The sequence below is a fragment of the Xenopus laevis genome, chromosome 2S (assembly GCF_017654675.1).
Source record: "Xenopus laevis strain J_2021 chromosome 2S, Xenopus_laevis_v10.1, whole genome shotgun sequence".
Classification (NCBI taxonomy): domain Eukaryota; kingdom Metazoa; phylum Chordata; class Amphibia; order Anura; family Pipidae; genus Xenopus; species Xenopus laevis.
This window is the reverse complement of record NC_054374.1, coordinates 129,410,114-129,435,299: the sequence shown is the minus strand read 5'-3', so window position 1 is coordinate 129,435,299 and position 25,186 is coordinate 129,410,114. Positions and strand designations below refer to the sequence as shown.

The following is a 25,186-nucleotide window of genomic DNA, read 5'->3' as shown; positions in this document are numbered from 1 at the left end:
AGAAAGAAAAGAAACTAGAGGCAGACAAAACACACACACAACACTGATCCTTTAATTCTAAGGCCAACCTCTAAGGGCTAGTGATATGTGTGGTTGACCTGAAACTCGTGGTGACCCTTGGGTTAGGGTTGAAAATTTGGTTAACCATTGTGGGTTGGGGCAGGTCGGAAGTACCCTCCTCCACTGCCCCCACAAGATTCCCTGTCTTAGAACCAGAGGCATGCACAGAAATAGTGTACAGGGCAATAAGACATGGGTACTGGTTGGGTGTGGGTGCTGTAATGACAACATTTTGCAGGTTAAGGTTGGGTGTCATTTTCAAGGTATGTGGTGGTTGAGCTTTTCCTGATCCGCTACTAAGGGCCTGTTTAAAGCAGCAGTATTCTCATTGGAGCTTGATGATTGTGTTCATTAAATTAAGATGAATTGTGCTTTATTCATTTCTGATTGCAAGCTTAGTTAATCTGCTAACAGAATACTCCTTAAATCCCTTAAAACCCAACAAAAACACAGATTTGCTAATCAGATCTAGCCACTGAACTCCCATAGCAGAGTTTGGCTACTGTATTGGTCTAGAAATCCATTGATTTCTGGTATTCTTGTTATTACGTTTTTAGCAAACATTTATAAAATGCAATTTATTGCACAGTGCTGTAGAGTAGAAAGGTACATATAGTATATGAAACCTACAAATTCTAATCAATACAGAGCATGAAAAGGGCTCTGCTCTCTTCCAGCATATGGTCACCTGATTGAAATCGCCCCCATTTATCTCTGTGACGGTGCATTTGCTTGTCAGGCAATTATTGCCACTGCTGGACGTTTCCCTGTGTCCTGTTCCCTTAGGTTTTATTTTACATGCATACAAAAATTTTGCCTTCATGAGTTTACACAGAGACGAGATTGAGTGACAGCTTGTAAAAGTTTCTAAACGTCGCATATATAAAGACATACGATAAATGTGGCCACTAGTTGGCACTCTTGCCTTATTAATCTCTACTAGAATGCATTCTTTTATTGCATGCAGGCACTTTTTTATTTTATTTTTAGCTGGAGAACATGTAAAACGTCAATGTATACATTATCTACAAGTATTCTTATGCACCTACATATTTGTAAAAAATATATAAGACGTGAGCACTGACCTACCATACTAATGCCGCCAAGACTAAACAAAAATAGTTTGTAGACACCTACGATATAAATTGTTGCATTAAGCTGGTACAATATAGCATAAATATATATCGCTAAAATAGCAGCTCATTATTGGGCTAATGCATTTGCATGACACTAGGGTGCTCCAGGGGAATATTCCATGCAGCACTGATTTCTGGTGAGGTGAAGCTCCTTACGCTCCACTCTAAAAGTGCAACTTGCTGTACATTGGGTTGTAACAACCAGGGTATGTAGAAAAAAAAAAGAATAGGGTGCTGTGTACTTGATGTTACACGTTACCCTGTCATTTATAAATGAGTCAAATTTCAGATCTCTTGAAGTCAGCAGGTTAACTCTATATGTGGCATAGTGTTGTGTATTCTTTTAGAAATGCAGCTAGTAATAGAGTGTAGTTAAATGAGAAGTAAATTGTTTGGCATTGTTCTCAAAGTGATATTTCATCGGTGTGATATTTAAACAGTATATTAGCCCTTGCCATTAACAGTATGTTTGAGGAATTCTTCCATCTTTTGCAGTTGCTTTATAGCATGATTTCTGCATTTTTCAAGTTAATTGTGTGAACTCCTTTGCCATTTAACTTATACTCTGTCATTTTATCTCCTCTGGCTGCAAACTGGATCCTTCTGAATCCTTTATATAGTTTGTCATGTACAGTATTTATACATGTGACTACAGACCTGCATATTTGCCTTTTTATTGAGAAAGCATTTGTGTTTCTTTGTTTTTGAAAATAACTTTGTGGTCTATGTTCTCTAAAAAGGGACATTTCAATATTATCCCAAACCAGTGTATTAAAGGGCCACTATTGGAAGCAAAACCAGCCCATTGGGTTTATTTAATTTTTACATGATTTTCTAGTAGTCTTAAAGTGTGAAGATCCAAATTACAGAAAGACCCGTTATCCAGAAATCCCCAGGTCCCCAGCATTCTGGATAATAGGTCCCATACCTGTATCTTAGTTTGGATCAAGTAAAAGGTACTGTTTTATTACAGAGAAAAAGGAAATCAATGTTAAAAATGTGTATTATTTGGCTAAAATAGAGTCTATGCGAGACAACCATTCTGTAATTTGGAGCTTTCTAGATAACGGGTTTCCAGATAACTGATCCCATACCTGTACTTTCAATTTGCGAATATTTTCTCCCCCACTGCAGTCGTGGCTTAAATCAAAAATGTGACCCAATGTGTTTCTTGTCTTAATTTCTATAAAAAATGCGGGAGTTTTTTTGTGTGTTAATGACCTCATCCTGCTTGTCCGTTAGAAAGAGAGTGACTATTTTTGTCCCGTTGGCACAGCAGATGTGACCCAGTAGCTGCAGGCGACATTGTACCATTTCTCACCCAGTACCCAGGCATTAGCTACAAATGATATCGCCAATATGCACTTCACCCCTTGCTGTGTTTATTTTACCAGCACCATCATGAAAAAGGCATATGAGGGAATTTCATATATGTTGGTAAAATAAAATAACTCCAATACGCATCATTTTTCCTTTACAAATGTATAGGAACGTAAGCACCAAGATTGTGCATTTTGTTTTCATTTTTACACATTTTCATTGTGCTTGTTGCTTCAGTACATACCATCTGTTGTGCTTGTACATCAAACATTGAGCACTGCAGTAGCAGGTCAGTAGCAACAAAATCTCCTATACCACTGTTCTGCCCTTGTAGAGCATATCCTACTGATATTACTGGCCACTTGTAATCATATAACAAACTCTCTGTTCCTGACTTTGTACCATAATTCTTTCCTTCTAAATGCAAAGTCCTTTCCTTTAGCGACTGCAATTCGTGATGTACAGGTCAGCCAGCCCAAAACTCGCAGGTTGGGCGGGTTTGGCCTGAAGGCACAACCTTTGTTGGCAGATTGGGGCTGAACTTCACCATGTGCCTATCCCGCCGTCAAAAAGCCCCATGTGCCATTAGCCTTACAAACATCGTTCTTTTTTGTAAACGTTCTACAGCCGCTGCCCAGGGTTACACAATGGACACGATCAAACTATTCTAACAATGATAGGAATCCTGTCAGTATTGCTAACAAATAAGCACCGTAAATCGTAGATCCCCAGGATATTTTGGAAAACTGACTTTCTAATATGTTAAAAATGAGAAGTAAAACTATAATTACTGGGGGTACCAAATGTTAGAACCACTTCTAAATAGGCTTTCCACATTCACATGCTGTAAGAACTTTGTAGACTGTTCTTGTTCTCAAAGCAGCCATGTGGCTTGCATCTGAACTCATGATGGATTTCATGTATCTGGTGATAAAAAGGGGATCCCTAGCAGTGCTTAATCAGCATGTTCTCCGTTTAAATTTGTTGCAAAACTAAGTAGATGTCCGTTTGGATGCAGACTGCTTTTTTTTCTCTGCAACCACGTGGTATGCTAATGAACCAATTGCTGCAATCTTACTGTAAAGGTGGCCATAGATGTTAAGATTTTTCGTCGGACCTGAAACAATCGTTTTAAAGAGGTGTAGGAAAATGGTTACATCAAATTCCAGAACTTACACGAGAAAAGATATTCAACCTACATTTAAAATCTACTTCATTTCTCACCTCAAGCCACTTCCAAGTTATGTTCCTAAATATTCTACATAGGGGGTATTTCTCACCAGAATTGAGAAAACTGGTGGGATGGTCTGACTGTGATACATGTGCCAAGCCCCTAAAGCAGACATCCATCATTGTCTATGGTCCTGCTCAGTAATTAAACAATTCTGGGAGAGGATCATTTCTTATTGTAAACATACAATACATATCCAGATCCCTCTTACACCTCTATGTGCAATTTTTGGAGACACATCAAATATTTCAAAGCCAGACAAGAATCTGGCAAATATAATTTCTGCAGTCGGCAGTAAAGCTATATTACACTGTTGCATAACAGACCATCCTCCACCACTTGACATCAGGCCCGGACTGGCAATCTGTGGGTTCTGGCAAATGCCAGAGGGGCTGCTGTATGGTTCCATAGAATGTTACCATATAGTGGGCTGGTAGGGGGCTGTTTGGGCCTCTGTGTACTTGGAATGGCAGGGCCTATTTTGACTCCCAGTCCAGGCCTGCTTGACATGATGATTACAAAGCTAGATCTTGTCTATCACATGGACTGGCTGGAGGCCTCTCTAAACAGAGAATGCCAAGTTACAGCCTTCTTGGTCAAGGTATATACAAACATTATCTCACACACGTCAGCAGGAAATTTCCTATATTTTTTGTTTCACCACATGGTACATGTCTGAGAAATAGGCAGGGAGAAACCCAATAATGATGAGAACTTAAACGTAATGAAATGGGAACAGTTCAAGTAGCACAATATTCCTTAGACACAGGTAGAGGTAACCCTGTGGGAAGGTAAAGAGGATATCTATTATTATAGATAGGGTGTCTCAGCCTGTTATTTGTATCTAGAAATGTGGGAATAGGCCGGGGGTAAACCTTGTGTGTAGGCCAACTTCCTTTATATTTGTAACCCTATGTAAAAGTATAACATTATATTGCATTCAATCTTGTTTATCAATATGTTTTTGTCGGTGCAAATAAAGACATTATAAAAAAAAAACAAAAAAATATTCTAACCTGAGAGGTCAATTTTCTAACCGATTTCGGACGAAAATCATTAGATGCACGATGCTCAGTGTCTACTAACCTACAATAATTTGTCGCATTTCTCAGATTGCACGAAAATTGGTTGAAAAAATCTTAATCTTATGGCCACCTTAATCCTAATGATCTAGTATTTTAAATTATACTAAGAGAATGCTGCTATTTCCTTGTGCTTTATTTTTTTTTCCCTATCCATGTTTTTTTTGGCTGCTTTCTCTTCTGTCCTTTAGTCTTCTGTTGACTATGACTACATTTTGTGTTCTGTTTTCCACTCTTTGTTTCCCTTACTCCCAATACTATACTGGTGTTAGTATTACTGTATACATAACTTGTTGGTTGATCATGCTAAAAATGCTAATATTCTTATTTTTTAGATTCTGCTTTTGCTTGAATCTGCTGCCTGTCCTCAGCCCACCCAGTGATTGTCCAGAATCTTCCATCCTCTGGAGTCATTCATTTTTTTCGCAGTCTAGGACATGGCCGGGAGAGGACCTGCAAGGCCAAATGGTCAGTCTCAAGCCAGTAAAATATGCCAATTTAAATTGGTACTTCTAGGTGAATCAGCAGTAGGAAAGTCGAGCCTTGTATTGCGTTTCGTGAAGGGGCAGTTTCATGAGTTTCAGGAAAGTACCATTGGTGGTAAGTACATAGTCCATGAAACGAATTTAAACATAACAATAGCAGTGATGTGCAGTAGGTATATGGACACTTGGCTCTGCTGGATTTGTATGGGTTGAGGACTCTGATGATGGCAATGCAGAGGGGATACTGATACTGTGAAGTTGGGTCATGCACAATTGGGATTCCTTATCTGAAAAGCCTTAAGTCCCAAGCACTCTAGATAATAGATCCTATGCCCATACCCCCCTTTTAGATACCATCCATAGTTCGATAAATAAATGCAAAACATCCCACACAAGACTGTATCTTTCCTGAGTAGCTGTTGTCAAGTCTGCAGTATGAGGCATTTAACTTACCGATGAACCACTGATAAACCCCAGACTAGACTGATTAAACTCCAGTCTAATTCTTTGCAGTGCGTGTTATTTTCAAAGCAATAGTCAATAGTTACAAATGTAAAATAGCAACACTCAATTTTATAACAACCTAAGATAACTATATTGTGGTTTTATACTGATATAGCACGAGGCTCAGAATGCTGTAGGTATATTTGAATTTTTTAAGTTAAAAAAAATTGTTATTGATTTTTCTTAAACAGGCATATCTTTATTCTGATAATAAATCGGTTGAGTTGTTTTTTTTATTGCTTTGCTTGTGGATGTGTTCCAGCTAAAACATGGGATAGTGAAGTGCAATGACACTGTTTTATCTCACATTTTATGGCATTTTAAAAATCAAAGACAGTAAATGAAGTTAAAGCCAAGATAGAAAAAAAAATTAACCACGTAAGCTTGTATTTGCCAGTTATATAATATATTTCCTTAGAAAAGTATTCCCTAGCTTCCCTTAAAGGTGTATCTGGTTTTATTTGCAGTTTTGCTAAATATGCTCCTTTAGTGTTTCTATTTCTAAAACAAAAGTTGTCCTGCAAAATTTTTATTTTTTTACCCCAAATAGTTCTATGCATTAAGTTAATTTTTAAACCAATATAACAATAAAAGGCTTTGATGGTCATTTTCCTTTGGCAGACTTAAAGTAATTATATTTTGCCAAAAGCTATGGCAGTCCAGAATTTTGGTTCAATATTCTATCAAACCTCAATACTCCATAAGATTCAGCTGAATTCTTCGCTGTTGAAGTGAACCAGCTGTAGGTTTTAATAATATGGGATTCCTTAGTGCAGATTCATATTAGTAAGTGCTGAGGGCTGGGCTCCGGGTGACTGGAGAAAGGATTTGTTCATTTGTTTCCTTGAATCTTCTTCACAGCGGCATTTCTCACACAGTCTGTCTGCCTGGATGACACAACTGTAAAATTTGAAATCTGGGATACAGCAGGACAAGAGAGATACCACAGTTTGGCACCGATGTATTACCGGGGAGCACAGGCTGCCATTGTGGTGTATGATATCACAAACCAGGTAACGGACCACGTTTTAAGTAAAGGCCTTTTCTATAGCCCTGATTGGCTGAATGGTTACTTGCTTCTGAAGGCATAGGAGTACCTGGTTCTGTAAATTATTTTTTTAGTATATACACTTGCTCTAAGGGGCGGGGACCTTCTTCTCCTTGTGCTGCTTAAATTATTACTGTGTATATTCATTTTTATTTATTGCATTGTTTGCATGATTACTGTATTGTAAAAATGTCTAGCAATGAGTATACAGCAATGTATAAAATAGTTATATTCATATACAAGTAGTTTACCCCGAGGGCACATTCAGTTTGTGAGTAGAGCACATAACTGCTCAAATACAGATGCTGAAAAGATCTGAAAATAGTTAACTTATTAGTAATGTATATTTAAATCACAAGTGCAGAGTGGAATCTGACTGAGCTGCATTTTCATTCTAATCTGCTTGGCAAAACAGTTACAGAGCTCCGAATGCATCCAGCACTGTACATATGACAGTTTGTGTTTTGCATTTGCCACTGAAGTAGCACTTTTCCTTCACATTCGTAATTTAAAGACATCTCCGGAGATGCATTTTGGGTTTATTCATTTTATTTTGTATCCTGCAGGAAACATTTGCCAGAGCCAAGACTTGGGTGAAAGAGCTCCAGAGGCAAGCCAGTCCTAACATTGTGATAGCTTTGTCAGGGAACAAGGCTGACCTCACTAGTAAACGAATGGTGGAGTATGAAGTAAGTTTTGGTTATCACAAACTGTAAGTAAGGTGTAATGTGAAGGGTTCTTTGGGGTTCTGTATTGATTGATTGATTGAAACTGACCACTCATACATTTAGACTAAACAGATAAGTGATTTATTGATACTTAGCACAAAAACTGAGTCAGTCCCTCCTAAAGGCTGAGCAGTGATTCCAACATAACCAGTCACTTTCCACTCCAGGCAGAACTCACCTGGCCAACCCTAAGGATATGATATATGATTAGCAAAACAGCATACATACTCAAACCTGCATACTGTATATGGTAAAATCAAGACTTATGTGGTTTTACATCTTCAAACTATCAAACCACACCATTTTTAAGGTGTTTTTATATTCGTCAGCGAATCACTCATTTTCACTACATTAAGCAGCTTGCCCAGTTGCTTCCATGAGTAAAATAAAATGAATAAAAATGAAATTTCCAGAGAGCTGAACCAAAACCAGTTGAAAAAGAGAACTGTATAGTAAAGGGTCTTCGCAATAACTGAGCTCAGGCCCTCAGGAGTATAATGAAAAGCTAAAAAAATGATGGGAGCTAAGTGAAAGGCATGAACCTTATGTTTAATAGAATGCACTCCAGAAAGTGGATTACCAGGATGTCTATAGAGATTCCATGTTTCCCAGGCTTCGAGGAACTTAGCTTGTCTGTTGACTGGCACATTGTCTGGCAAGTGTGGGTGGACTATCTGGTAACTCCCAGTCAAGAGTTAATATAAGAACCTGAAAGAATTATAAACAGCAGATAATGCCCTTTTTTTTTTTGTACGTCTTGGCTCACCTTAAGGGCTGCAACTGGATGCTTATGGCATGCCAAGCATTTTCTCTGTAGGCATTTTATGGTCAATATCTACATGTACACAATTGACATGTGGTTGCCATTAAAATCACTTGTAGGGAAAATGCCTGGTATTCCTTAATGTCATGGGAAAATGTGTTTTTTTTTCTTTCTAAAAATGCATCAGTTAATAGTGCTGCTCCAGCAGATTTTTGCACTGAAATCAGGTTTTCAAAAGATAAACCGATGTTTTTATTTTTAATTTTGAAATCTGACATAGGGCTAGACATGTTGTTAGTTTCCCAGGTGCCCCAGTCATGTGACTTGTGCTCTGATAAACTTCAGTCACTCTTTACTGCTGCACTGCAAGTTGGAATGATATCACCCCCCCCCACCATCAGCCCAGATCAGTAACCAGATAACAGCTCCCTGGTAGTTATAAGAATAGCACTCAACAGTTAAAATCCATGTCCCACTGAGACACCTTCAGTTACATTGAGTAGGAGAAACAACAACCTGCCAGAAAGCAGTTCCATCCTAAAGTGCTGGCTCTTTCTGAAATCACATGGTGCCTGCACACCAATATTACAACTAAATAAAAATACACTTGTTGGGTTAGGTTATGGGTTAGTGAATTATTTGACATGTAAACAGTGTAATCTAGAAATAAAAACATGACAGAATCCCTTTAAGGGCAAAGCTTTTTCTTTTTTAAGAATTCAAAGCACACTTACATTTACACTCCTATGTATATTGGTAATAATAATATCCATTTTATCTTCTTACTTGCAGTTTATTGGTGGCTATAAAACCCTGCTTGCTATAAAGCTTTACTGACCTCAAAATGTGATTGCTGAAGAGATAATTTTAAACTGAAAATAGGCCCTATTTGTCACTTGCTTTTACATTTATTTTCCTATAAACCCTTAAAAAAAAAACACCAGCACAGGTTATTCTGTTACTCAGCTACTGCTAAGGGCCAGGTGCTCCAAATGTCCTTGTCTATTAACAATTGGTAAACAATAAAGAGCTATAAAATAAAACTATAAAATAAAGGGCACCTGTTGGCCAAAAAAAAAACATGTTTCCCCAACCAAAGTGATCAGTTATCAGTTTAGTGATCCAGGAGTATCTGAACTGTTACAATTTGCTACATTTAGTTGATACATTTCTCAGCAGGATCTGTGGAATAATAGCAACTATTGTACCAATTCAAACACCCTCTCGTTCCACTGCAGTGTTAACTATTTTTAATGCTTTATTTAAAAATACTATAATGAATGTATGCTTCTGATTGTGCAGTGTCTTCAGAAATAGGGTGACATGGCGACATGCCCTCCGCTACATCCTACATGCGCATTTACCATCTCCAAGCCCAACTTCTTCTTAAACTGGAAGTCAGTTGCAGCAGTGCTAGAGAGGGTTTTTTTGCAGCCTGCATGTATTTACTTGATTAAAAGATCAGTAACTCCGCAAACAGATATAGAACAAATATTTCAATACCATGCTAAAACTATGCGGGTATTATCTTCAAGCAAATATCAGGAAATGTCACTGCAGATCTTACATCATTCCTATCTTACGCCACTTAGACGCTATCGCATTGGCACTTTGGATAGGGACAATTGTCTGAGATGTCATCAGAGCAGAGCAGACCTTGTGCACTGTCTTTGGCTTTGCCCCGTAATACAGAAATTCTGGGAAAATGTACAGGGTTACTGGAGAACTTTAACACAACAAACAACTCCCTTTACTTTATCATGGGTACTTTTTGGGTCTCCCCCTTCACAAATAAAACTGTCTCGATCAGAGAGACGTTTAGCGGAAAGACTAATGGCAGCATCTAGAAAAACTATTCTTCATCATTGGCTCTCCCCGTCGGTACCCCCACTTTCGCTAGTTAAACGAAAACTTCACCATATCTTCCACATGGACTGGATAGAAACCACTACAAACAAAGAGGAACACACAGAAAAATTCTTCTCAACCTTGATGACTTGTATATCCTCACTCCCCACTCACACTAGACACTTAACTATTTACACTTTTCGACATACCACGTGGTTTGACACAGAATCTTTACTCAACATTAATGCAGTACAAGATACAAATCAATACATACAGAATCTTTGCAGATCACAGGCACCGAGCCGTCAATCACCCCCCAGGAGTCATCAAATCAATAGATTGCTGTCCACGAGTAATGTATAAGTGACGAAGATGGTATTTCGGATAAGGTCTTCCACATCCTTACAACTGCTGTTTAATGGACATGGTAAAATTTGTGCACATCTTGCTCAATGTTTTATAGATTAATCTCTAGGGTGTATGGAACCTCCTTTTGCTCCTCCAAATTCCGAACTGATTATTTCTTTACTTTGTTTAAATTTGTTTTTGTTTTTTCTTTTCTTTTATGAAAATTATTAAAAAAAAAAAATGATCAGTAACATCAAAAAGTGTTTTAAAGTAATGAAAATATAATGTAGTGTTGCGATGCACTGGTACAAATGGTGTATTTGCTTTAGAAACTCTGCTATGGTTTATATGCATAAACTGCTGTGAAGCCATGGGGCAGTCATTCACAGCTGAAAAAGGAGAAAAAATAAGCACAGGATACACAGCGGATCAGGGACGGGCCGAACCAGCCGGGCGCCCCAGGCAACCCCGTTGGCCGCATCGCCCCCTCCGCAGCGCGCATGCGCACTCAAACCTGAGCACGCGCATATGCACTGACCGGATATGTCACCCCTCACGTAAGCGTGCATGTGCGCAAATGAGCACAACGAGAAAAACTGCAGACCGGACTGGGATAGGCAGCAGTGAAAGGTACGTGTCTGGTGCTCCTCAAGCTTTGCGCCCTAGGCACATGCCTACTCTGCCTACCCCTAGTTCCAGCCCTGCAGCGGATAACAGATAAGCTCTGTAGTATACAATAGGATTCTTCAGAACTTACAGTGGGGAAGATAAGTATTGAACACAGCAACATTTTTCTCAGTAAATATATTTCTAATGGGGCATGACATTTACACCAGATGTCTATTACAACCCAAGTAATCCACACATATAAAGAACTTAATACACATAAATCCATAAATTAAGTTATTTCCTGTGTCATTCCACTTTACTACACGTAAGTATTGAGCACCCATACTGAAATTTATTTAACACTTAGTAGAAAAGCTTTTGTTGGTAATGACAGCTTCAAGATGCTTTCTATATGGAGAAACTAGTCACATGCATTCAGGTCCGGACTGAGAATTAAAATAGGCCCTGGCATTTCAGGTACATAGAGGTCCAAACAGCCCCCACCAGCCCACTAAATAGTGACTTTCTATGGCACCTTATAGCGCCCCTCTGGCATTTGCCAGAACCCACAGATTGCCAGTCTGGGCCTGCATGCATTGCTCGGGGGGGATTTTGGCCCATTCTTCCACATAAACTGTCTTCAAATCTTACAGGTTCCGGGCGCTTCTTCTAAGAACTCTAATCTTCAGTTCTTTCCATAGATTTTTAATTGAATTCAAGTTGGGCGCGATTGACTGGACCATTCTAGCAGTTTTATTTTCTTTCTCTAAAACCAACTGAGAGTTTCTCTGGCTGTGAGTTTGGAATCATTGTCTTGCCTTGTTTCACCTTCTGCATCCTGGTAGATGACAGCAGATTCTTATCAAGAATGTTCCGGTACATTTCTCCATTCATCTTTCCTTCAATTATATTCAGTCTGCCAGTACCATATGCTGAAAAACAGACCCACACCCAGGGGCGTAACTACAGAGGAAGCAGACCCTGTGGATGAAGGGTGGCCCAGGGGGTATAGGGGGCCCCATAAAGCCCTTATTAGGGAGCAATTTCAACTATTGATACAAAAGGACAACCTCTGGATATGTTGGGGGCCCTAAAATTAATTTGTTGTGTTACCCAGTAACATCTGGTTACACCACTGCCCACACCATGATGTTCCCACCTCCAAACTTCTCTGTTGCTATGGTGTTTTTGGGGTGATGTGCAGTGATATTTCTCCTCCATACATGGTGTGCAATGACATCCAAAGAGTTCACATTTCATTGGCTTGTCCAATTGTTGTCCAACAAACTTTAAACAAGCTTTAACGTGATTTTTCTTCAGCAGTGGAGTCTTGCATGGTGAGCTTGCATAGAGGCCATGTCGGTTGAGTGCATTACTTGTTTTCTTTTTTAAACAACTGTACCTGCTGATTCCAGCTCTCGAAGGGTGATCCCTGTCTCTTGGACAACTCTTTGACTCTGATTATTCTTTTGGCTTCTCTGTTAGAAATCTTGAGAGGAGCACCTGGTCGTGGCCTGTTTAGGGTGAAATTACGTTTCCACTTCCGGATTACAGCCCCACGGTGCTCACATTCAGAAGCTTAGAAATAAGTCTGTAACCAAAGCCATCAGTATGGTTTGCAACAATAAGGTTGGGAAGGTCTTGAGAGAGCTCTTTGCTTTTACCCAAGATGAGGTGCGATACCTTGGTAATAGAAAACTTTTTTTATAAGCCATCAATTAGGACTAAACCAGCTGATATAGATTTGCACTGATTGCTTTCTAAATACTTTCAGATTTCAATAGGTTCTTGGCTTTCCATGCCTTTTTGCACCTCCTTTTCTTCATGTGTTTAATACTTATTCCCTGTGTCATTCCACTTTACTGCTAACTTAATTTATGGACTTATTTGTTTGAGTTCTGTTTGAGTTGTGTGGATTATTGTGGGTAGTTACTGATATCTGGTGTACATTTCATGTCAATAGTCCCATTAGAAATATATTTACTGAGAAAAATGTCGGTGTTCAGTCCTTATTTCCCCTCACTGTAACTATCTACTGTGTATCCTGTGCTTGAATGGCTGCCCCCATGGCTACACAGCAGCTTGTTTATATAAACTATACTTGTGTTTCTGAAGCAAACACGCCAGATTTACCACTGCAGGGCAACACTACATTACATTGTAATTCCTTTCATTTTTTGGTGTTACTGTTCTTGTAAGTGTGATTTGTTGCTGTAAGTGATGCAAGCAGAGAAGGCAGCACCCAGGTCAGCCATAAATCCTCTAAGATCCACAGAAGTCCTCCATCGTCTCGCTCATGCCTTCACTGCTTGCTGCTCTTCCCAACATAATTCTGCCCACATTCCTCTTCTTCAGGAACCTAGATGGAACTAATCTAAACAAAGAAGGAGAACAATTACAAAGCAGGCTAAAAGTAACTTCTAGCACTGCAGAAACGGACTTTCGGGTTGTGATGGGCGAATCTGACCCGTTTTGCTTCGCCAAAAATTAGTGAAAAATTTTGCCCATTACGAGTTTTAGAAGAGATGTGGAGCATGCACATAGGATGTAGCTGAGAGCATATTGCCATACACTATTTCAGAAGAAACTTCACAACCAGAAGGATAATTTAATCATAGTATTTTTGAATAAACCATGAAATAGCCAACTTTGTGCAGCATAGATGTATTATTGGGGGCTACAAGGGGTATTTTACTTAAAACATCTTTGTGTTAGTGTTCCTTTAATTATCACAGAGAGGCTGTGCTTATATCACTTACACCAGTCCTGTTATATAAGGGAGAATATTTGCAAGAAATTACATAGTTTTGTAAAGTTTTAACCCCTTTTAGAAAAAGATACATTTTCTTTTACTTTTGTGGGGTCCAGCAGATAGGAGGTTGTCTGCCCAGGCAACATACAGTATTTACTCCATCTTATTATTTCAGTTGCACATTTATTTTTTTTTCCTTTTTATTGTTTTTAAAAAATTAGGGATACAGAAAGCAAAAAGGAGGGAGGGGAAAGTCAAAGAAAAGAAGGTACAATAACATCATATCATAAATAGCATACAATCAAATGTACAGTAAATTTCAGTACATCAATGCAAAGTAGCACCTAAGTGAATATCACACCACAAGTCCCACATCTTCCGAAATTTACCCGGACACCCCCGAGTGAGTTTTATTAACGGAAGCATGTTATTAACATATTTTATCCACACTTTCTTAACAGGAGGGTCTGGGGAGATCCAGTGCATCACCAGCATTTTCTTTGCATAGAATAGTAATGTCCTCACAGTTAGTCTAACATGGGCACAGTTGCACATTTATCATTAAGCTAACATTTAATAAGCAACTCCTTTCAGTTCAAAAAGTTTATTTTTAAAAGTGCTTATTATGATCCATGACAGTATCTGGCTATGTTTCTGTTTATATTCTAATGAATTTATTTTGTGTCTTTGCTAATTCACAGGAAGCTCAAGCATATGCAGATGACAACAGCCTGTTGTTTATGGAAACCTCTGCCAAGACCGCAATGAATGTCAATGACCTGTTTCTTGCAATAGGTAAGACTATGTGGCCCAAAAACGGAGGGGTTAAAGAGATATTGGAATAACAAATATAAAATGCTAGGTATTGGGAACATGGTGTTTTTTCTTTTTGGCAATTTGGCATTTTAAGGCATATTTTATTAGTTAGTTTAACCAAACCACACCTAGTAATATAGGTAATACAAATTCTTGACTGCGAGAAGGCCCTAGAAAGAAGAATATTTGAAAATAACGTTACAATCTGTGTATAAAGGCCATTAATAAGGGCTCCACTGGAATTATATAAACCAGCCTCAAACAAATTACTATCTTGCACTGCACGTTTAAAACATCCGTCTTTTCCAGATGGATATTGATAATTTCAAGCTGTACATTGCAATCCTTTATGTTGTTTACCTTTCAAACACACTTCAGTTCAGTTGTATCATATACAGTAGAACCTCCATTTTACGTTTTTTAGGGGACCAGACAGTGGCGTAACTAGATGTTGCTGGGCCCCACAGCAAATTAATTTTAGGGCCCCCAACATATCCAGTGTTTGTCCTGTTTTACCAATATATGTTCAAATTGCTCATCAATGAGAGCCTCATGGGGCCCCCTGTACCTCCTGGGCCCCCCTGCAGCCGCAGGGTCTGCTTCCTCTGTAGTTACGCCCCTGGGACCAGAAAAAAAAATAACAATGTAAAATGAGGGAAAACTTAAAATCAGGGGATGTAAAATTGAGGTTCTACTATAGTTACAACAAAAATACTTTTCATTTGCTTTCTATTTATTTTTCCTAGTACAATATATTTTTTTTTTTTTTACCTTCTCGTGTCTCCAGCTGTGGGAGGGGGGTCACTAACGCTGTATACTGTTCTTATTTGCTGCATTAGTTGATACATTTGTTTTCTTTGTCCCTGCTGAATATATGCTGAGTATATCCATGAGTGTTATTAAAGGACATGAACCCCCCCCTCACATAAAATATAATTACGGAACAGCCTCTTTGAAATCTTTAAGTACCTGCCACTCTGACTGCAGCATGCACTTATTCACTTAGGATTCCTTCTCCTTCTCTAACCCACTCAGCCCCCTCCCTTGGGAATGTAGTTTGGCTGTTAGCTGCTGAGCATGCTCATTTCTTCTCAGCTCAGATTAGTAAACATGCCCCCTCTAGAAGCCAATGTAAAGATGGCATTGCTGGTTTCTGCAGAAACTCAGATACATTTTACAGTACACCTGTGCTGTTTGTAGATGTAAATGTCTCTGATGAAGTGTCAGAGGAAAAATGGCCGCCGGGAGAAAGCTGCTATTTGTTTTATGAAAATGTGATGGTGCTTGTAAACAAGGGGATATATGCAGTACCAATGATGTGGTTCAAATGGGAGATATGCCCAAATAATATACATGGTAGGGAAGAATGTAGGGTTTGCATGTCCTTTAAAGGGGACCTGTTCCCTAAGAAATAGTTCTAAATTGTATTTTTTGGTTTTAGTCAAGCAAAATAAACTTTACTTTTTATACACTATATAAATTATTTAAATTGTGTTTATTTTAATCTTAGAATTCACAATCACAGCAAGCAGGCAGCGGCCATTTTATGAATAGTTTCATTAAGGCAAGCTTTGTCACGTGACAAAATCTTTGCACCAGAATGGGGGACCTGATGCCCATGCTACACAATTAGACCTTAAGGAGGGAGAAGGAATACAGGGAGGGCAGTGAAATATAGCAAGTGCAGAACAGAAAGAGACATAGAGGACCAGCCAACAATATATGATTGACTGCTTTGAAATGAGTTTATAACATTATGAGTGTGTTAATAAAAAAAAAAAAGATTTTGGGTTTCATGTTTAATGGGGAACTCCAGCTTCCAAACCAAAATTTGATAAAGAGGTCTTCAAAAAGTATGAATAAATGCCATTCTCTATGCTGAAATTCAGCTGTTTAACAGTTCTTCTCTTTCTGCATCATTTGAAATCCTGGCAGGGAAAGAGGGACTTAAACACTGATGTTACAAATTGTAACAACTAGGCCACAGCTTACAGACAGCATGCAGGAACTACATAACCCACAATGCATTTCACTGTGATGTTCTGTTCCTTATAGAAATCACGTGTGCAGGGAAATGTGGGGTTTGGAGGATGCAGGCTAAGGACAGATTGCTGCTAATACAAAGTAACAGTAGTCAGCCAGCTCAGCAAAGTAGTCAGCCGGCTCAGCAAAATAGTCAGACAGATCAGCAGGAGAGCATGGGGCTAGGCTTAGGAAAACTGTCAGACACCATTAAAAATCATGAAAAGTCTGCATATTTTTTAATTGATGTATATTGCAAAGTTGCTTGAAATTATGTTTACTTTTCAAAAAGCTTAAGTTATGTTTTTTGTGGAGTTCCCCTTTAACATGAACATGACTAAAGTTAGCTTTTTATGTCTGGACGAGACAGGTCCACTTTAAAAGTAGCAGTTATAATTGGTGCAATAGTTGCTAACATTCCACTGATGCTGCTGGGAAATGTATCACCTACTGTAGCTAATTGTAACCATTCTGAGCACAAGGATTACTGAGTTGCCAGACCGAAACACTGTCAGTTTTACCAGTGCAGGGCAACACTACATGTTATTTTCATTACTTTAAAACACTTTAATTTTTTGGTGTTACTGTTCCTTTAAGATTTGATTACAAGCATTTCTCGTCTGGTCAAAGTTTATCTCCCAGCTGGTGGAAAATATGCAGCATGTGCCGTGAGGCTTATACTTGCCCAAGTTAGTGACAATAAATGCCTCACAGTGACAAAAGCTTTTGCCCCTCGGGCATTGTACTAATACTAGGGATGCACCCAATCCTTTATGAAAGATTTGGGCAAATACCGAACCAAATACAAACCCTAATTTGCATATGCAAATAATGGTGAGAGGTTTAAAGGGAACAGCGCAGTTAAAAAACGTTTAGCTTCCTTGCTTGTGTAACAAAAAAGTCACATGATTTTTTCGGATTCGGTTTAGCCAGGCACTTGGATTTGGCTAAATCCAAATCCTGCAAAAAAAAAAAAAGCAGAATCCCAAACTGCATCCAGAACCAAATCCTGGATTTGGTGCATCCCTAACTAGTACTGATTTCTGTAGGTGTCATATTTTTATTCAGTGTTTACTTTTCTTTTAGGGATGTAACTACATTCTTATCTTTTCTTTATTCATTTCTATATCTGACATTTCACATGTCCAGAAATGCTTTTGTATATCAAGTACAAATAATGCAAATGGTTCATGGATTTGAGCAAAGTTTAGGGAAATAAATTGTCTCTGAGTCTGCTAACCTTGAACTTGAACTCCTTTCCAATCAGTTTTGCAACACATTGGACTCGGTCACGCCTTTTTTATTAATATTGCTCTTTGGAGCATTCAGCAGTCATGCAGCATAGCGGTTCACATTTTATGATACTTGTGAAATCATAAAGTTCCCGTTATTTAAAGCGAAACTGACTTTTTATTTACATTTTTATGACTCTACACTAAAAGGTATATTGTAGGGTAGAGGTCAGGGTTACCTATCTGCTGCATTCCAGTTCAGACCAAATGATTGAATAGAGCAGCTACTCTTATACTGTTACTCCCAACCGGAGTGCAGGCTGTATTAACCCACAACTTTGACACAGGAATCGCTACAATAATAAGTCATCAAATACTGTTACATTCAAGAAGAATTGCTTGGTGTTAAAACGACAAGAGAGAGAGAATCCCTGCACAGTAGAGTTTACAATCTGATTGGGGCGGTAACTTATAAACAAAAATGGCGCATAGTGAGTGCTGCAATTTACAGTGATTGTCAGTACTTTATAAATGCCAAGGCCAAGTCAAATGTGTGCTCCAACAGGTAGTCTTTAAGTTTTATATTTGGAGAGACTAGGGGAGGGTTGGAAACAGCAAGAGAGTTAATGGTGGTGTGACTGGCTGGTGGCTCAGAGAGGAATGGAGGAGTTGGCTAGAAATGTGTGGAGGCAAGAGAATGAATGTATGAAACTATGATCTTTGAATGAATAGCTTTGAAAGTGATGAGAAGGAGATCATACTATACAAAGTATTCACCCCTTGAACGTGTTCATATTTTATTGTCATAGAACATTGTATCACAGTAGATTTAATATTTTAACAATGATCAACAGCATTAGACTCTTTCACGTCAAAGTGAAAACAAATCTCAGTGATGATTTAATTGCAATGAAAGAAAAAAACATTATAAAGCTCTTTTTGTATAGGGCGCTATTTACTTTGCGTATGTAATCTGTATGTTCAGTGTTAACGCCCGTTTATTTACAGAGCTGCGGAATATGTTGGTGTATTAAAAATACGTGTTCATACTAAAATAACCGAATGCATAAGTATACACTTCTAAATTATCACTGATACAGCTAGTTCTTAGCCTGTGTCACATCATTGGTTAAATGGAGATCAAATATAATCAAGGCGTTACAAGTGTAGTATCAGTACACCTGTATCTGGAAGGTCCCAGTGCCGATGAGTCAGTATTGTGGCAGAACCTACTCCAAGCAACTCTGTGAAAAGGTGACTGAAAAGCACCAGGAGATGGAATTAAATTTCAAAGTCACTGAATATCTCTTAGGGCAGAGACACACGTGGAGATTCAGGGAGATTAGTTGCCCAGCGACGAATCACCTCTTCTTCTTCGAGCGACTAATCTCCCTGTACTGCCTTCCTGCTGGCTAGAATCTAAATTGCTGGTGGGATGGCACTGGGAGCGCTTAGTTTTGTGAAGTCAGCCGAAGTTGCCTCACGAGGAAACTTTGGGTGAATTCAGAAAACGAAGTCGCCCGGCAACTGAATCTCCCCGAATCTCCATGTGTGTCTCTGCCCTTAGAATACAGTTTGTACTGTAATAGGATAAAGACACTCAAAGCAGCTACTTGTCTCGGCTACAAAACACCAGAAAATACCCTGTATAGACAACACTGAGGATTGCATCTGCTAAAACACACACACAGACAATTAGCAATAATTATGAGCATTATTTTTGTAGCTGTGACAAATTGCTGCTACAAGAAACGCTGTTTGTCTTCATCCATAAAGGAAAATGGAAACAACTCTCCATATTCCATGAAAAATTCCAGGGAGGTGAATACTTTTTAAGGCACTGTCATTTATTCTTTGCCTGATCGTTGGACATAAGGATTTAATCAGTGGAGGGCCCTTTTAATCTAGTATAAGGAAGGAGGAGGATTCTAGCAGCACAATTTAAGACAAACTCTAGAGGGGACATGTGGGAGTCAGGGAGACCAGTTACGTGAGTAATTGGTGGACGAGACACTGGACTTAAGAGTGTGGGATGGCAGGCCAAAAGCTCAAGTGATCCAAGTTAGTATAACGGGATAGGTAAAATTAAGACTTGTCGTATTGCGTTACACATGGAACTCTGTGTCCGCCAGGAAGAACCATATATAAAGTCCATTAATGGTATCTATAGAAAAGACTGTTCATTTTGTTCACTAATAATGCCATATCCTTATTAGAGACTGTTTTACTGCAGCTACAATAATGGGAATGGCTTTTATGTCACTAAGGAAGTGTTAGTAACCTAAATGTATTTGTAACTATTATGGAACGTATGCCTTTAAGAGCAGTGCAGTGATATGATCATAACTCATTGTTCTAGCACATTTGTGCTGTGTCTGCTGAGTAATGACTGTTTATTCCAAATGGCATGTTATTAAGATATCATCCTTTATCAAGCAGATATGCCCAGGTTTATCAAATAGATGTATCCAGATATGTTACATAAAGCTGTTCTGTTGAGTTTGCATTAAAATAATAATGTGCAAAGGGCTTCCATGTACTTTTTATTGAATCAATATCTGTGCAGTGTTGATCACTGATGATGGAGTTACTGTCAACAGATTAAACACATTAAAAGCTATACCCACATCTGGAACAAAATCAATTTTAGGGTGCAAAAAGCATGAAATCACCCAAATTTACCTTTCTATAGAATAAAATTAGAATCCTGTTATTCTAACCAGTTGAATCACGAGTTATCTTCCATAACCCTGTATTCCCTCCCCTGCTAAAAAGCCATCCAATCCCTTCTTAAAGCTATATAATGTATCAGCCTGTACCACTGATTCTGGGAGAGAATTCCACATCCTCATAGCTCTCACTGTAAAAAAAAAAACATACAGAGAGGTGCATGCAGAAAGGTGCCTTTAAAGGAGAAGGAAAGTCTGTTTGCACTTGGGGGTGCGAAATGTTAGGCACCCTCAAGTGATTGTATTGACTTACATGAAACCCCGGGCTGGTACTCCTATCAGCAGAAAACTGTTGCAGGAGCACCGGCCAGTGGTTTTAGGTAAGTCAATACAATCACTTGGGGGTGCCTAACATTTGGCACCCCCAAGTGCAAACAGACTTTCCTTCTTCTTTAAAGCAATGTTGTTGCAGATGTGGTTTTAATTGATATCAGAACTCAACACTGGCCACATTTTCTGCCACCCACAATTTTCCGTGTGTAGCTAAACACCAGAGCTGTATTTTGGTCCAGTGCAGTCCCAAGCATGAGACCTTTAGCAAACCCACACCCTTACCTCTGATCTCTGTTTGCACCAGTTCCCAGACTCATTCCCTTCTGTGTGCACCTTCCTGTCCATGTCATCACGTGTGCTGAGCCAATACTTGGCACCACATTCACTGACATGTTGGGGGCATACTTTGTCTGCTAAAGTTGGTCCACGGTCCATTGGGTGGCTATACAGAAAATATGGCCCTACTAAATGCCCTGTGTGCCATTTCCCTAAACCCAGACCCAGCAATTCAAACCTGAAGGTGCTTATAAGCCTCAGGGACAAAAAGTACCCTGTGCTATGGTTTCAAATTAAAAAAAAAAAAAAACGATCCATCTGATTTGAGTTTTCCTCTTTGCCTTCTACAGCTAAGAAGCTGCCAAAAACGGAACCTCAGAACACTAGTGGTGCACCTGGTAGGAGCAGGGGTGTGGATCTTCATGAGCAGACCCAGCAGAACAAGAGCCAGTGCTGCAGCAACTGATTAAAGAATTAAAGAGAAGGGGAACCAAGATAAGATTAAAACCTCTATCCCAACACCTGCCCTTATATGCTCCAGAATTACTACTAAACTTCTTTTCGGCACTCTTGCCGGGACCTAACATTTCTGCACTCTTGCTTTCCTACTCACCATTGGATAACAGCACACAACAAGCCAATGTGCTTGAAACCTAACCAACCACCTCCCACAACACCACCGCCCTCTGAGAGCTCCTGCTAACTGCACTATTGGGTATGTTGTTTTGTTTCAAATAAAAAGAAAACAAGCAAAACACACAGACTACTCTTGGTTACCAAGCAAAGGATCATCTGTTGACTACGCCTCCCGAAAATAGCCAAAAGGAGAAAAACACAAAGCAGCAAACACTTACTACTCACTTAACTATAGATGCTTATAGTGACTTTGGTATTGATCTATGTCTTGATTTTAGTCTTGTTTTTTTTCTACTTTTCCTCCATTTCTCCTTATTTTGCAGGACCCACCAATTTTACCTTTCCATAAGATCTTCAGTCATAAGCGGAGCTTTGTGCATTGAGATCAGGAGATACCAAGTGTAAACATATATATACTTTTCCTTTTTTGCTGTTATTTGTGTTATTTGTGTATCTGGACTTTGACTGCTGTTGCTGGTAAATCATCCATCGACTATGAACTTTTACCACTTTGGCCGAAAAACATCAGGAGCAATTGAATAAATATTGTGAATTTAGTTGGAAGAATTGTAAGTAAATTGTTGCCTGTGAGGTTGAACAGTGCAGAGGGGAGCCACTTGTCACTGGAGGGAGAATTTGTTGTGCACGGTGCTTGTCCAGGCTCCTGTCCCTTTGTCACTAATACAGGGATAGTTTTTGCTTTGTTCTGAAAAGCACATGAGTTGGTTTGTGGGACCTTCTGAAAGAAAAACATGCAGTATATTAATGCTTCTATGTACACTCCAAGCTTGGGTCTGCCCAGTGTAAATGGCATGTGTATTTACAGTGACCGTAAAATAAAAGCAGCACTAGATTCTTCACATAAAAATACCGCTACATTTTACTTGGAACCTATTTGTAATTTTGTTGATCTATAAACCTAATTACAATAAGATTTGTTTGTTTTTTTTGGCACTTTCTCTATGCAGTCACACCTTTCTTGCTATTAAGCAAGTCCAACCAGGTTGTGGGGGCTTTCTTGCATGATTCATGGCTGTGTTTTGACATGAACCATAAACTAACAGCACTTTTATGGGAAAATCCAGTGCTGCTAGTGCTTTATAGGTGCCAGTATGTATTATGCCTTTTTTTCCCCTCTTTAAGCAAAAAATATTTTCCCTTGTTATGCTCATGATAAAGCAGAAATGTCCAATCAGTGGCCTTTCAACTTTTAAACGATAACTCTTGGCCTTCAGACTGCAGTTTTGACACCCAGTTTTTGGTCAAAAACCTTGAGAATCCTGTGGCATAGATATATTACATTTCTCGGGACTCTTGTGTATATAAAGTTGGAATAAAAGTGTTCCTAAAACAATGGTTACTTTATATGGTACAGTAACGTGATATTAAACTGGAGATAAGTTTTATAAGTACAGTCTCTACTACACTGCCATAAAGCAGTATATACACTTTACTATACAATTTTTATGTATAGGAAGATAAAGAAATATCTTAGCTTAGGGCTGGTGCACCTGGACCACCGGTTTTACGTGGTGAGTGATCAACATCTTCTATATCCTGTGCTCCCTCCTTTTTTCGGTGGTTTAAAGAAATACCTTTCCAGTTAAGTTTAAACCCATTCTACAATCCGATGGATGTCCTGTTCGCATGTTATTTTCCCTTGTACCATGTGATAATATTTACCCATTGCAAAAGGCTATATTCAGCAGCATGTATCAATAATGCAGTTGGTTGTGGTCCCAAATCAATTTATCAATAATGCAGTTGCACTTTATCTCATAGGTGGATGATGCTTCTGATTTCATTGATGTATTTTAATTTCTAATATATATACAAAAGCAAAACTGCTGCCATCCTAGTTATTTTCACTATTTTCATTGTCTTTTTACGCATTCAAGACTGTTCACCAAACCCTGAATCTCTTGACTGTTTACGGAACCTTTTAGGTGATTCTACCTAAATGCAATGAATCTTTTTGGGCCACCGTGTACCAAATCTTGGCTAGAGCCTTTTCTCTAGCCTGTCCTATGCAGGTTGTGCTTCTGTGTGTGTGATAAGTGTTCTTATGGTTGTTGGTGGCTTTATGGATTCTTGTTTTTTCTATTCAATTGTGCCTTCCTTTTAAAGTTCCACACAATGACTTTTAAGTAATTTCAGTGTAAAAAAAAAATGTTGAGAGGAAAAGGACACAATAGGGTATCTGACTACATGTACATTTTATTTAAGTCTGATGTTTTTTTTAAAACAGGACAAATCGGGTTCTTGCTCCTGGCTCTCCATAAATGGAGACGGTCACATGGCCAAAAAATGTTCTAGTTAAAATATCTTATGTTATGATGTAATAATAATACATATTCTCAGTATTTATATCCGGGGTGGCCATGCTGCAGTTTTCCAGTTGGTAGGAAACTATTCCCAGGATCCCTTCTTCGCTAGTTTCCTGCAGGGTATTGGGGGTTGGTTAGCATCTGTACAAAGGAATTAGGACATCCCTGATTTTGTTGCCGTCTCTGACCTAGAGAAAAGTTTGTAGTAACTGCACCCTTCCGCCTTAGAATATCTTAAATTAGGCATATAAAAGCAGTTTGTGCACTGGAGATAAACACTTTGCACACTACAGTTGCATTATTTTTGTAAGTGATCGGTAAGTCACGTGTCCTTTAGAGATTGCATCTGCTCAAATACAAACAGTCTTCTTTTGTTTGAACAATGCTTGTTCTCATGAAATTGCCAACCTGGACCCAACATCTTTTCTCTCACCTCTTGCAGTCTGAAGTCTGCAGAGGTCAAACAATCAGAACTTGCTGTACACTATTAAAGGAAAACTATACCCCCCGAACAATGCAGGGCTCAATAAAAATATATTACATAAAACAGCTCATATGTAAAACCCTGCTTCATGTAAATAAACCATTTTCATAATAATGTACTTTTTAGGAGTATGTGCCATTGGGTAATCATAAATAGAAAATCGCCATTTTAAAAAATAAGGTCCGCCCCCTGGGATCCTTTGATTCACGGTGCACACAAACAAACCATACATGTTAGGTCACATGAGACAATTAACAAGACTTGGTTTCACACTTCTTCCTGTTACAGTTAGAGTTGTAGTATTTCTGGTCAGGTGATCTCTGAGGCAGCACACAGACCATCACGAAATGGTGGTTCAAGGCAAGAGATGTAAAAGGGAAATTTTTACTCAAATATATATATCAGTCTGGTAAGATTCTTTAATATGCCACTTGATTTGATATAAACTCTGTTTATTCAACTGTAAACTCTGTTTAT

At 38.8% G+C, this 25,186-nt stretch overlaps 1 protein-coding gene across 3 annotated transcripts in view; it reads left to right on the top strand.

The window, feature by feature from the left end:
* rab5b.S (RAB5B, member RAS oncogene family S homeolog) overlaps positions 1 to 25,186 on the top strand; it is a 36,051-nt gene that overhangs the window by 9,690 nt on the left and 1,175 nt on the right. For 2 of the 3 annotated variants that reach the window (XM_018250023.2, XM_041584386.1), the window contains exons 2-6: positions 5,165 to 5,429; positions 6,680 to 6,831; positions 7,433 to 7,555; positions 14,616 to 14,709; positions 21,613 to 23,742. In XM_018250023.2, coding sequence (XP_018105512.1) covers positions 5,267 to 5,429; positions 6,680 to 6,831; positions 7,433 to 7,555; positions 14,616 to 14,709; positions 21,613 to 21,728 — 648 coding nt within the window. In that variant the 5' untranslated portion in view covers positions 5,165 to 5,266 and the 3' untranslated portion in view covers positions 21,729 to 23,742. Of the gene's footprint in view, positions 1 to 5,164; positions 5,430 to 6,679; positions 6,832 to 7,432; positions 7,556 to 14,615; positions 14,710 to 21,612; positions 23,743 to 25,186 lie in introns of those variants that run through there. The other variant, XM_041584387.1, reaches the window with a different exon arrangement.